The sequence below is a fragment of the Ornithorhynchus anatinus genome, chromosome Y5 (genome assembly GCF_004115215.2).
Source record: "Ornithorhynchus anatinus isolate Pmale09 chromosome Y5, mOrnAna1.pri.v4, whole genome shotgun sequence".
Taxonomy (NCBI): Eukaryota; Metazoa; Chordata; class Mammalia; order Monotremata; family Ornithorhynchidae; genus Ornithorhynchus; species Ornithorhynchus anatinus.
The window spans coordinates 803,916-818,403 of record NC_053179.1 but is presented as its reverse complement, the minus strand read 5'-3'; the positions used below and the strand labels follow the sequence as shown (position 1 = coordinate 818,403).

General features: G+C 45.1%; 1 protein-coding gene across 4 annotated transcripts in view; it reads left to right on the top strand.

The window, feature by feature from the left end:
* Positions 1-14,488, top strand: part of LOC114808758 (A-kinase anchor protein 8-like) — a 122,692-nt gene that overhangs the window by 54,169 nt on the left and 54,035 nt on the right. For 2 of the 4 annotated variants that reach the window (XM_029056601.2, XM_029056598.2), the window contains exon 3: positions 2,949-2,981. The exons of the other annotated variants lie outside the window; for them this stretch is intronic. In XM_029056601.2, the coding sequence (XP_028912434.1) occupies positions 2,949-2,981 (33 nt within the window). The remainder of the gene's footprint in view (positions 1-2,948; positions 2,982-14,488) is intronic. 4 annotated transcript variants of the gene reach the window in all.

The following is a 14,488-nucleotide window of genomic DNA, read 5'->3' as shown; positions in this document are numbered from 1 at the left end:
CATCCGTCTTTCCAATAGCATCTCTCCTCACCTTGCCGCCCTGTCCTCTCTTCCCATTCTCGACGATCAGGTCTCCGCTCTCAACTCCACCCTCTCTACTCATCTCGACTCTCTCGCCCCCCTTTCCCTCCGCCGCTCTCGCTCCACTAACCCACAGGCCTGGGTCACCTCCTCCGTCCGCCTTCTACGCTCCTATGCTCGAGCTGCTGAGCGCTGCTGGCGAAAGTCCAAGCACCAAGCCGACCTCACACACTTCAAATTTATCCTTTCCTGCCTTAACTCTGCCCTCTCCTCCGCCAGGCAAAGCTTCTTCTCCTCCCTCATCGACACCCATGCCCGTCACCCCCGCCGATTGTTCCGGACCTTTAACTCTCTCCTTAGGCCCCCTGTTCCTCCCCCTCCCCCATCTCTCACCCCCAATGATCTGGCCACCTATTTCCTCACGAAAATCAACACGATCAGGTCTGAGCTCCCCAAAGTCACCCCTCCGCCTCTCCCCTTCCCCCCAACAACCCCACCCCCACTTTCCCATCCTTCCCTGCAGTATCCTCAGAGGAGATCTCCTCCCTCCTCGCAAGTGCCACCCCCTCCACCTGCGCCTTGGACCCCATTCCCTCTCACCTTCTTAAAACCATCGCCCCTGCCCTCCTCCCTTCCTTAACTTCTATTTTTAACCACTCAATCTCCAAGGGCTCCTTCCCCTCTGCCTTCAAACATGCCCACGTCTCCCTCATCCTAAAAAAACCCGCTCTTGACCCCACTTCCCCCTCCAGTTATTGTCCTATCTCCCTACTACCCTTCCTTTCCAAAATCCTAGAACGAGTCGTCTACAGTCGATGCTTAGAATTCCTTAACTCCCATTCTCTCCTAGACCCCCTCCAATCTGGCTTCCGTCCCCTCCACTCTACCGAGACTGCTCTCTCTAAGGTCACCCATGACCTCCTTCTTGCCAAATCCAATGGCTCCTACTCCATTCTGATCCTCCTTGACCTCTCTGCTGCCTTTGACACTGTCGACCATCCCCTCCTCCTCCATACCCTATCTCACCTTGGCTTCACGGACTCTGTCCTCTCCTGGTTCTCCTCTTACCTCTCTGGCCGGTCATTCTCGGTCTCCTTCGCTGGCGCCTCCTCCCCCTCCCATCCTTTAACTGTTGGAGTTCCTCAAGGGTCAGTTCTTGGCCCTCTTCTGTTCTCCATTTACACTCACTCCCTTGGTGAACTCATTCGCTCTCACGGCTTTGACTACCATCTCTACGCAGATGACACGCAGATCTACATCTCCACCCCTGTCGTCTCCCCCTCCCTTCAGGCTCGCATCTCTTTCTGCTTCCAGGACGTCTCCACCTGGATGTCGTCCCGCCACCTAACATGAGCAAGACTGAGCTCCTCATCTTCCCTCCCAAACCCGGTCCTCTCCCAGACTTCTCTATCACCGTGGATGGCACGACCATCCTTCCCGTCTCTCAGGCCCGCAATCTTGGTGTCATCCTTGACTCGTCTCTCTCGTTCATCCCACACATCCTATCCGTTACCAAGACCTGCCGGTTTCACCTGTACAATATCGCCAGGATCCGCCCTTTCCTCTCCACCCAAATGGCTACCTTACTTTTACGGGCTCTCGTTATATCCCGGCTAGACTACTGTGTCAGCCTTCTCTCTGACCTCCCTTCCTCCTCTCTCACCCCGCTCCAGTCTATTCTTCACTCCGCTGCCCGGCTCATCTTCCTGCAGAAACGATCTGGGCATGTCACTCCCCTTCTTAAACAACTCCAGTGGTTGCCTATCGACCTCCGCTCCAAACAAAAACTCCTCACTCTAGGCTTCAAAGCTCTCCATCACCTTGCCCCTTCCTACCTCTCCTCCCTTCTCTCTTTCTACCGCCCACCCCGCACGCTCCGCTCCTCTGCCGCCCACCTCCTCACCGTCCCTCGGTCTCGCCTTTCCCGCCGTCGACCCCTGGGTCACGTCCTCCCGCGGTCCTGGAACGCCCTCCCTCCTCACCTCCGCCAAACTGATTCTCTTTCCCTCTTCAAAACCCTACTTAAAACTCACCTCCTCCAAGAGGCCTTCCCAGACTGAGCTCCTCTTCTCCCTCTACTCCCTCTGCCATCCCCCCTTTACCTCTCCGCAGCTAAACCCCTTTTCCCCTTTTCCCTCTGCTCCTCCACCTCTCCCTTCCCATCCCCACAGCACTGTACTCGTCTGCTCAACTGTATATATTTTCGTTACCCTATTTATTTTGTTAATGAACTGTACATCGCCTTGATTCTATTTAGTTGCCATTGTTTTTATGAGATGTTCTTCCCCTTGACTCTGTTTATTGCCATTGTTCTCGTCTGTCCGTCTCCCCCGATTAGACTGTAAGCCCGTCAAACGGCAGGGACTGTCTCTATCTGTTGCCGACTTGTTCATCCTCAGTTCATCGGGCTTTGGAGTCAGGGCTCATGAGTTCGAATCCCAGCTCTGCCACTTGTCGGCTGTGTGACTGTGGGCGAGTCACTTAACTTCTCTGTGCCTCAGTTCCCTCATCTGTAAAATGGGGATTAAGACTGTGAGCCCCACGTGGGACAACCTGATTCCCCTGTGTCTACCCCAGCGCTTAGAACAGTGCTCTGCACATAGTAAGCGCTTAACAAATACCAACATTATAACATTATTCATCCCAAGCGCTTAGTACAGTGCTCTGCACATAGTAAGCGCTCAATAAATACTATTAAATGAATGAATGAATGCATCCATTGAAGCACTGACTAATGAGTGAATTAGTATCGTTTCCCAAGGAACCTCTTTTCCCTCAATTCAAGAGTGATTAATTTGTGGCTCACCCTTTAATATGAGTGATAAATGGTACTGATTTTTGCCTTTGTGGGTGACTTTCGTAAGTTTAAACTCCACCTATTGCTATGTAATTGGTGTGAGTTGTAACAGCTGTTTTGCTCTTTGTAGGATATGCAACATGGAACTCTGATACAAACAAAGGCAAGTACGGACGCATGTTTTTTCTCTTTTACAGAAGTGACAATTTGCCACCTGGATAGCACTAGGACTGCCTTGTACTTTTTTTTAACAATATCCTGGGTAAATTTTTATCAGAGCTAGCCATGTGTTATTTGGCTTCTGAAGCATTATCATTGTTAACAGCAGCATTTTTTGAGCATCCTGTAGACATTCGTCAAATACGAAGCTCTTTTTGATTTCTATGCCTTCTATATTTCTAACAGGTAGTCAGTGATATTGGACACTGAGGAACTTTTGAATCATCTAAATGAATATCTGACTGATGTTACTTCATTGTGGTTCTCAATTTTCCTTTGCAGAGACTTTTTTAGTAGAACTAGGATGCATACCAGTCTACCATCCCACTGCAGCAAAATGCATTAGGTTTTCAACTTTGGGTACTTGAGGTCTGGGAGGAAGGTTGTTAAAAATCATATTACAGATAAGGCAAAAATCCGTGGAAAAATATAGCTAAGGTTTAAAGATTTGCCTTTCTTTTACCTTGTAAAACACCAATCTGATTTGTCCTTGATTTTTGAGAAGCAACATGGCTTAGTGGAAACAGTACAGACTTGAGAGTCAGAGATCATGGATTCTAATCCTGGCTCTGCTACTTAGGAGCTCTGTGACTTCGGGCAAGTCACTTCACTTCTCTCTGCCTCGTTACCTTATCTGTAAAATGGGGATTAAGACTGTGAGCCCCACATGGGACAACCTATTTACCTTGTATCTGCCCCGTTGCTTAGAGTAGTGCTTGGCACATAGTAAGTGCTTAACAAATGCTATTATTATTATTACTTTTCCACTTCTCACATTCCATCTACTCTCACCTCTCATTCCTTAAGCCTAGTTGTCCTGCAAGGCTGTGTGCCTGGGTATTTCTCCCTCTTCACACTTATTCTCAAGTGACTCAACCACTCATATGATTTCAGCATCCATCCTTATGTGTGAGTAATCGTAAATCTGTTTCTAGTCCTGAAGTCTTTCCCTTCATCCAACATGAAATCTCATTTTGCTGTTTGGACATCTCTATTGTGGTTGCCCACCAAGCTTTCAAACTCAGTATATCTAAAAATGAACTTCTCATTTTCCTCCTAAGCCCTCCTCCCATCTTCATTAACATCAGCACTGGCCTCCCTGTGACCCAAGCCCACAACCAAGGTATTTTTATATTGCTGTCATTCTACTTTCATATTGAATTTATTGCTAATATTTCCATGTTTCTCCTCAGAAATATGCCATGGCTTTCCCTGACTTTTCCATCTATAAGCCACTTCACTTGTGCAAAAACCTGTGCCCAGGTTGTCTTCCAGAATCTGTAATTTTCTATAATATTCCATATTACAGCTCTTGGATTTACATTTTCCCAGTGAACAGTAAAGCCAGTAGAAAAGGTTTTACATTTCAGAAAATACTTCTGTTTTTGAAATCCCTCAGTAGTTGGCCATCTCCAGTTGCCCCAAGCAGACATGCCTCATCAGTGACTTCAAGAATCTTCCCTAGGTGTCTCCATATATTTGCTCTGCCTTCTTTGCAGTTTTCATTCACTCTTCAAATCCACCTTCTAGGAAGATTCCAGTATCAACTTGTCCACCTCTGGAACCTTGCTTACATTTTTTCCAAGATCTGGAGCTCCCTTACGCTACAGATCCACAGACCCAAACCTTTTCTGCCTTCAAATATGTAGAAGGAGCATGGAGTTTTTGGAGAAGCAGTATTGCTCAGTGGGAAGAGCGTGGGCTTGGGAGTCAGAGGTCATGGGTTCTAATCCAAGCCCCGACACTTGTCAATTGTGTGACTTCGGGCAAGTCACTTAACTTTTCTGTGCCTCAGTTACATCATCTGTAAAATGGGGATGAAGAATGTGAGCCCCACGTGGGACAACCTGATTACCTTGTGTCTTCCCCAGCGCTTAAAACAGTGCTTGGCATTTAGTAAGCACTTAACAAATGTTACTGTTGTTGTTATTATTATCATTCAAAACCAGCTTTCATTTATTCATTCAAACATTCCTTTGTTCATTTGTGTTTATTGAGCACTTACTATGTGCAGAGCACTGTACTAATCACCTGGAAAGTACAGTTCAACAATAAAGAGAGGTAAATTCCTGATTACACCAAGCTTAAAGTGTAGAAGAGGGGGGGACAGATATTAAAACAAGTAAACAGGTATCAATATAAGTAAATAGAATTATAGATATATGCACAACAAAACAAGTAAATAGGTATCAATATAAAAAAATACAATTATAGGCATGTACATATATACTCAAGTGCTGTATGGTGGACAGAGGGGATAGAACAAAGACGCTAGATGCTGTCCATATACGCTAGACCACTCCTCCTTGAAGGCATTATTAGGATCACTTCTCTTCCAAGAAGTCTTCCCTGATTGTCTTCCTTTTTCCCCAGCACAATCTCCCTTATGTCTTGTAGATGCACTTCAATATGTGACCTTTGGATGCTTGATGTTCGCTCCGCAGCATATATTTTATGTCTTTAAATTATATATTATGAATTGCATATTTATTCGTTTTAATGTCTGTCTCATCCTCAAGTCTCTAAACTTGCTAGGGGCAGGAAACGTGTCTTCCAATTCTGTTGATTTGTATTCTCTTAAGCACTTGTACAGTGCTGTGCACATAGTAGCTACATAGCTACAGAAATAAAATTGATTGAATAAATAAGTAGTCTAACACCAGTAAGATGGCATTATAGAAGTGAAATTTTCGAGCTGAGCTGTAGTAGGTCAGTAAGATGAGGTAGGAGGTGGTGAGTTGAGTGAGTGCTTTAAAGCCATTGATAAAGAGTTTCTGTCTGTTGTGGGGTGATGGGCAGCCACTGGAGATTCTTGAAGAATGGGGAGATATAAACAGAACATTTTCATAGAAAAATGATCCAGGCAACAAAGTGAACTGTGGACTGGAGTGGAGTGGGGTGAGGTAGGCGGACAGGAGGCCAGCGAGGAGGCAAAGGCAATAGTAAAGCTGGGATAGGATAAATGCTTGGATCACGTGGTAGCTAGTTTGCAAATATAGTAGGCGGGGGATTTTAGAAATGTGAAGGTAGAATCAACAGGATTTGATGGTAAATTGAATATGAAGGTGGAATGAGAGAGATGAATCGAGGACAACGCCAAAGTTATGGGTTTTTCAGATAGGATAGTGGTGTATTCATTCATTTATTCGGTAGTATTTATTGAGCGCCTACTGTGTGCACTGTACTAAGCACTTTGAATGTACAATTCAACAGAACAACGGCAACCGATAGAGACAATGCCTGCCCACTAACAAGCTCATAGTCTAAACCAGAGATACAGCAAAGCCAAACAGAACAAAACAAAACAGTTTTGCAGTGATGGACAAGACAGCGGGAAAACGGTTTGTATAGAGAGATAAGTAATTCAGTTTTGTTCATATTTAGATTGAATGGTTGACAGGACATCCAGGTAGAGATGTCCTAATGGCAGGACCTTTAGATGTCCTAAAGCACTTAATACAGAGCTCTGCATACAGTAAGTGCTCAATAAATACGATTTATTGAATGAATGAAGGAGGGAATGTGAAATTACTTGGAAGGAGAGAGGACGGGACTGGAGACATATATTTGGATGTCATCTGCATAGATAATTGAAGTCATGGGAGTGAATGAGTTCTCCAAGAGAGTGAATGTAGAGAGAGAATAGAAGGGGACCTAGAACTGAGTCATGAGAGACCCCCATGTGAGAGGCTAGGAGTCAGAGGAGGAGCCAGCAAAAGAAACTGAGAAGGCGCGGACAGAGACAATGGAGAGCAACCAAAAGAGAACAGAGTCAGCAAATCCACGGTTGGTTAAAGTTTTAAGCAGAGGTTGATAGTTGTATCTCTGTTATAATTTCCCAGCACCCACTTCTTCCTTCTCTTCTCCCCATTCCAGGCTTTGTCAGCTAACTCTCATCCTCACCACTTGCACTGTTCCCTCCCGCAGAACCTCCTCCACAGCATCTACCAAGTGCAGCTTGTGAACCCCCCCCCATCTTGGTGAAGTCTCTCTTTATCCATGACTTGGTCATGATCCTGTCACTACACCTCTTCACCATCACTGAAACCTGACTCTCCCCAGGTGACACGGTCTCCCCTGCTGCTCTCTGCAGAGAGTGCCTCATCTCCTTGGCAACCTCCTCACCTGCCTTTTTCGCACACACCACCTCCCCACAAATCTGTGGTGGTCTGCCACAGAGACCTCCCAATTTTTGACCCAACCAGTTTTCTCAACTCACCATGCCCCATTTAGCCTCCATACTGAAACTCCCTTTTCTTGATGACCAAATTGAGGCTCTCAACACCACCCCATCCTCTATTGAACCCAGCTCACTCACTCCTCTATTCTTTCGTCAGTCTCGAACCCTAACTGACAGCCCTGAATCACCTGCACAGTCAGCCTCCTTTGCTCTGGTGTACGAGCCACACAGCATTGCTGGTGGAAATCTAGAAAGTAGGCTGACTGTCCTCTTCAGGTTTATCCTTGATTGCTTTACCTCTGCCCTTTCTTCTACCTGTCAAAATTATTTCTCCACTCTTATTGACAACCAATCCTGTTGCTCTCACCATTTCCACACATTCTACTCCCTGCTCAAACTTCCTTTCCCCTTAGCATCCGTCATCCCTTCCCCCTAATGACTTGGCCACCTACTTTATGGAGAAAATTGACACTATTAAGCATGAGCTCCATTGAATCTCCCCTGCCCCTCCCCCCTCCTTCAGTGCTCCAGTCTTTCCCAGCATTATCTCTATAGGGGGGTCTCCTACCTTCTCTCAAAATCCACCCCCTCCACCTGAGCAGCCCTATTTCTTATCAAAACACTTGCCTTCTCCCTTCTTCCCTCCTTATCTCTTGTCTTCAGCTCTTCACTCTCCAATGGCTTCTTCTCACTGCTTGCAAACATGCCCATATCTTCCCCTATCCTAAAAAAACCCTCTGTGGACCGCATAGCTCACTCCATTTATTACATCATTTCCCTCTTACCTTTCTTCTCTGAACTCCTTGAATGAGTTGACTACACCCACTGTCTCAAATTTCTTTCCTCTAATTCTGTTGACCCCTCCAATCTGGTTTCTGTCCCCTTTACTGCACAGAAACCACCTTCTCAGAGTTCACCAAAGATTTCCTTCCTGCCAAATCCAATGGCCTCTTCTCCTTCTGCCTTCAACACTGTAGACTACCCCCTTCTCCTGGAAACATTAACTAACCTCAGCTTCACAGAAACTATCCTCTCCTGGCTCTCCTCTTAATTCTGAGTCTCCTGCATGGGCTCCTCCTCTGCCTCTCACCCTCTAATTCTCCTCTGCCTCTCACCCACACTGAGAAGCAGCGTGGCTCAATGGAAAGAGCGCAGGCTTGGGAGTCAGCGTTTGTGGGTTCGAATCCCGGCTCTGCCACTTGTCAGCTGTGTGACCTTGGGCAAGTCACTTAACTTCTCTGTTCCTCATTTCCTGCATCTGGAAAATGGGGATGAAGACAGCCCCACGTGGGACAACCTAATTCCCTTGTATCTCCCCCAGCGCTTAGAACAGAGCTTGGCACATAATAGCGCTTAACAAATACCAACATTATTATTATTATTATTATTAATAGTGGTGGCCTCTCAAGGTTCAGTTCTTGACCCCTTCTATTCTCCATCTACACCCACTCCTTTGGAAAACTCACTTGCTCCCGAGGCTTCAACTACCACCTCTTTATGATTGACATGCAAATCTACATCTTCAGCCCTAATTTTTCTCTGTCTCTGGAGCAGTCTCATATTTCCCCCTGCTTTCAAGGTATCTCTACTTGGTGTCCTCCTGTCACCTCACACTTAATACATCTAAAACAGGATTTATATTCTCCTGCTAATTCCCATGCTAACATGTCCTTTCCTGGACTTTTCCATCACTGTAGATGACACCACCATCCACTGTAACCTTCTTATCTCATTTAACCCACATATTTAATCCATTACTATATTTTTGATTCGACCCCCACAACATTGCTAAAATCTACTCTTTCCTATCCTTCCAAACTGCTACCATGTTAATCCAATCACTATCCTATCCTATGTTGATTACTGTATCAGTCTCCTTGTGGAGTTCTCTGCCTCCTGGCTCTCCCAACTCCAGTCTATACTTCACTTTGCTATCTGGATCATTTTTCTACAGAACATTCAGGCTGTATTTTTCCACTCAAGAAAATGAGTGGAATGCAGAGTTTGGCATTGCCCGTCAAACTCTGCATCAAACAGATACTCCTCACTCTTGGTTTCAAAGCACTCAGTCAACTTGCCTCCTTCTCACCCTAGCTCACTACTCTTCTATTACAACCCAGTCTGTGCACATCACTCCTTCAGTGCCAACCTTGTCTCTGAACCTCAGTCTCATCTCTCTCACCTCTGACTTCTCTCCCACATCTTGCCTTTGGCCTGGAATGCCCTCCCTCCTCATCCCGAACAGTGACTCTCCCTTCTTCAAAGCCTTGTTTCAGACACATCTCCTGCAGGAGACCTTCTGTGACTAAGCCCTCCTTACCTCTTCTCCCAGTCCCTTCTGTGTCATCAAGACTTACTGCCATTATTCACCCACCTCCCAGCCCACAACACTTATGTACAAATCTGTAATTAATTTGTTTATTAATTAATGTTTGTCTTCTATTCTAGACTGCAATCTCCTTGTGGGCAGGGAAAATGTCTGTTCCCCCTTTAGGTTGTGAGCCCATTATTGGGCAGGGATTGTCTCTATCTGTTGCCCAATTGTACATTCCAAGTGTTTAGTACAGTGCTCTGCACATAGTAAGTGCTCAGTAAATAGTATTGAATGAATAAGAGAATGTGTTTATAGTTGTACTGTACTCACCCAAGCCCCTAGTACAGTTCTGTGCACACTAGTAGATGCTCAGTAAATGTGACTGACTGACTGACTGACTGACTGACTGATTTACTGATGGACAAGTGTAGTTGGGTTAGGATAGATTAGAGGCCATCAGATTTGGCAATAAGAAGGTCATTTGTTACATTAGAGAGAGCTGTTTCTGTGGAGAGAAGGGGATAGAAGCCAGTTTGGAGGGGATGTAGAAGAGAATAGGAGGATAGGGTTGCAGACAGTGGCTGTCAAAAACTCGAAATTTAGAGAGAATTGGAAGGAGGGTGATAGGGTGATACCTGGAAGGAGCTATGGGGTCACGGAAGGGTTTTCTAGGATAGGGGATACATAAGCATGATTGAAAATGCAGAAGAATCCATTGAAAAATGAATAGTTGAAGGTGTTAGTCAAGGAGGGAAGAAGAGAGGAGCTGAATGTTTCAAAAAGTAATGAAAGGATGGGATCAAAAACCTAAAGGTAGATTTAGAGATGAGGGGAGAGGTTTCATTTTGAGTTACTTTAGGGCATATAGGAAGAGTTGAAAAGCAGGAATTGGAGAGGAGTAGGGGAGACTTAAGGGTGATCATGCCTAATGGTTTCAGTTTTTGGATGAAGAATGTAGCAGGTCATTGTGAGAAGAAGATGGCAGAGAAGGAAAGGACAAGAGGATTAAAAAGGGAGTTAAATATTTGAGAAGCAGCATGGCCTAGTGGAGAGAGCACGGGTCTGGGAGTCAGAAAATCATGGGTACCCATTGCAGCTCCGCCACCTGACCATTCTGTGACCTTGGGCTAGTCACTTAATTTCTCTGCCTCAGTTCCCTCATCAGTAAAATGGGGATGAAGACTGTGAGTCCTCTGTGGGATAGGGACTGTGTCCAACCTAATTGTCTTGTATTTATCCAGTTCTTAAAATAGTGCCTGGCACATAGTAAGGGCTAAACAAATACTATACGTTGTTTTTTGGGGTTTTCTTTTGGAACAGTTGTCATGGGCAGTGAGTATGATGGGAATGAATTAGAAAGGAGAGTATTGTTTTCCAGTGGTGAAGAAGACTGACCCGAAGCAGATAAAAATAAATTTAAGGTGGACAACTTCAGAGAGAAGTCTGGATTTGCTCCCAACAGTGCTCAGCAGCTCGGGCACAGATGCAGAGGAAATGTATTTTAGAGGTGATCTGAGGTATAATCTCTGGTTCAAGACTGGTGGAGGGGCAGCAGAGCAGAGTTGAGTTTAATAGAGAAGGTGATGTTGAGGGTATTGATTTGTGTGTCAAGAGAAGGTAGTTTGGGAACAGAGACTCAACAGGGTAGTTTATTGGAGGGATCATAGAGGTCATGGGGATGAGTCTAAGTTGGGGAGACAGACAGCAAAGCAAAACAGAACAAAACAAAAACAAGACAGCATCATCAAGATAAATAGAATCAAGGGGATGTACACTTCATTAAGAAAATAAATAGGGTAATAAATAATATATACAAATGAGCGTAGTGCTGAGGGGAAAGAGGGAAACGGGAGAGGGGACGGGAGCAGAGGGGAAGAGGGGCTCAGTATGGGAAGGCCTCTTGGAGGAGGTGAGCTCTCAGGGCTTTGAATAATAATAATGTTGCTATTTGTTAAGCACGTATCATGTGCTTAACATGAGCAGATATGATGTGCAGAGCACCGTTCTAAACTCTGGGGTAGATACAGGGTAATCAGATTGTCGCACATGGGGGTCACAGTCCTAATCCCCATTTTACAGATGAGGTAACTGAGGCACAGAGAAATTAAGTGACTTGCCCACAGTCACAGCTGACACGCGACAGAGCCAGGATTCGAACCCATGACCTCTGACTCCCATGCCTGTGATCTTTCCACTGAGCCACACTGCTTCTCATCTTTGAAGAGGGGAAGAGAGTTAGATTGGTGGAAGTGAGGAGGGAGGGCATTCCAGGACATGGGCCAGGGGCTGATGGCGGGATAGGCATGAAATATGCCCATCCTCCCCAGATACGTTTTGAAGAATATCCAATTGAAATTTCTACTTTATTCATTTTGTTTTCTTGGCATATGAATATTTCCATGTCTAGCTCCCCATTTGGATGTAAGCTCTTTTGTTGGCTGGAAATATATATTTGCTTCTTTTATACTTCTCAAACTCATATTACAGTTCATGGCATTCAGTAAATGTCAGTAAATATCACTTTTACTCCATGTTACCTTTTACACTACTGACATTCCAGTTCTCTCATTTTAAGTCAAGGTGTGAACAAGTTCTCCAAGGGAGTGTGTGAATAGATGGGGAATAGAAGGGGACCCAGATCTGATTCTTGAGGAACTCTCACAGTTAGAAGGTGGGAGACAGGGGAGGAGTCCATGAAAGAGACTCAGCGGCATGGTTCAGTGGAAAGAGCCTGGGCTTGGAAATCAGAGGTCATGGGTTCTAATCCCTGTTCCACCACGTTAGCTTGTGACTTTGGGCAAGTCACTTAACTGAGAAGCAGCGTGGCGCAGTGGAAAGAGCACGGGCTTTGGAGTCAGGGCTCATGAGTTCGAATCCCAGCTCTGCCACTTGTCAGCTGTGTGACTGTGGGCAAGTCACTTCACTTCTCTGTGCCTCAGTTCCCTCATCTGTAAAATGAGGATTAAGACTGTGAGCCCCACGTGGGACAACCTGATTCCCCTGTGTCTACTCCAGCGCTTAGAACAGTGCTCTGCACATAGTAAGCGCTTAACAAATACCAACATTATTATTATTCTCTGTTCCTCAGTTCCCTCATCTGTAAAATGGGGAATAAGACTGTGGGCCCCACTTGGGGCAATTTGGTCAACTTGTATCCACCCCTGCAGTGCTTAGAAGCGGTTCTAAGCGCTGTCCTGGAATGCCCTCTCTCCTCATGTCTGCCCCTCTTCAAAGCCCTACTGAGAGCTCACCTCTTCCAAGAAGCCTTCCCAGGCTGAGCAACCCCTTTTCCCTCTGCTCCCTCTGCTTCCCCTTTGCTCCTTCTTTGCTCCCCCTCCGCCCTCTGTTCCTTCCCGTTTTCCCTTTACTTCCCCTCAGCTAAACCCCCTTTCCCTCTGCTCCTCCCCCTTCCTTTTCCCCTCCCCTCAGCACTGTGCTTATTTGTATATATTTTTATTACCCTATTCATTTTGTTAATGCGGTATACATCCCCTTGATACTATTTTCCGTAATAACGTTGTCTTGTTTTTGTTTTGTTCTGTTTTGCTCTGCCGTCTGTCTCCCCTGATTAGACTGTGAGCCAGTCATTGGGCAGGGATTGTCTCTATCTGTTGCCGAATTGAACATTCCAAGCGCTTAGTACAGTGCTCTGCACATAGTAAGCGCTCAAGAAATACTATTGAATGAAAGAATGAATAGAATAGAGCTTTGCATATAGTAAGCGCTTAACAAATACCGTCATTATTATTAATAAGTGGCCAGGGAAGTAGAAGGGGAACCAGGAGTTGAGAGTATAAGAAAAAGCAGGTGGTCGGCACTTTTGAAGATCGCCGAGAGGTCAAGGAGGATGAGAATGAAGTAGAGGTCATGGGATTTAGCAAGAAGACTGTCATTGGTGACCTTCATAACACCTGGGATCCGTCCCCTCCTCTAAACCTAAATTGTTGCCATACTGATAAAAACACTTATACTATTCCTCTTTGACTACTGCATCTACTTCCTTTCTGACCTCATACCTCCTCTCTCCCCTGTCTAGTCTATACTTCACTCTGCTCCCCTGACCCTTTTTTTTTAAATACAGTTCAATCCATTCTTTTCACTTGTCCAAAATGTCTAATGGTCGCTCTTCCAAGTCTATGTCAAACAGATACTCTTTACCACTCAGCTTTCTTCCTACCGTACTTCACTATTCGCTTATTATAACCCAGTCCTCACTCTTCACTCCTCAAATACCAACCTCTTCACTCTACTTCAGTCTCTTTTCTCTCATTCCCGACACCTTACCCATATCGATTAATCAGTCAGTCAGTGCTGTTTATCAAGTGCTTATTGCATGCACAATACCATGTTAAGCACTTGAAAGAATAGAGTTCAGTAGAATTTGTAGACTTATTCCCTTCCCACAAAGGGCTCACAGTTATTAAAATAAGTATCAACTACTAAAGGGGTATAAATCCAGTTGCAAGGGTGACACAAGAGGGAGAGGGGAAAAGATGGGCTTAGTTGTGTAAGTCCTTTTGAAAGCAGTGTGATTTTGATAAGGCTAGAGGGAGGATATAGGAAAAGCATTAGCAGTGGAGTATACAAATTATAAATGTATATTATAAATCATTTATATGTTCGTTCATCTTTATTGAGTTCTTAATTATGTGCAGAGCACTGTACTGAGCTCGTAGGACAGTACAGTGCAACAATAAACAGACACATTCCCTGCCCACAGTGAGCTTACATTCATTCAGTCATATCTATTGAGTGCTTTACCTTATTCAAAGCACTGTAGCAAGTGCTTGATAGATTACAATACAACAATAAACAGACACATTTCCTGCCCACAGCAATCTTACTGTCTTAGTGCGGCTGGACAGACATCAGTATAAATAAATAAATAACACATATGTTTGTTAGTGCTGTATTGGTGAGAAGGAGGATGAATAAAAGGAGCATGTCAGGATGATGC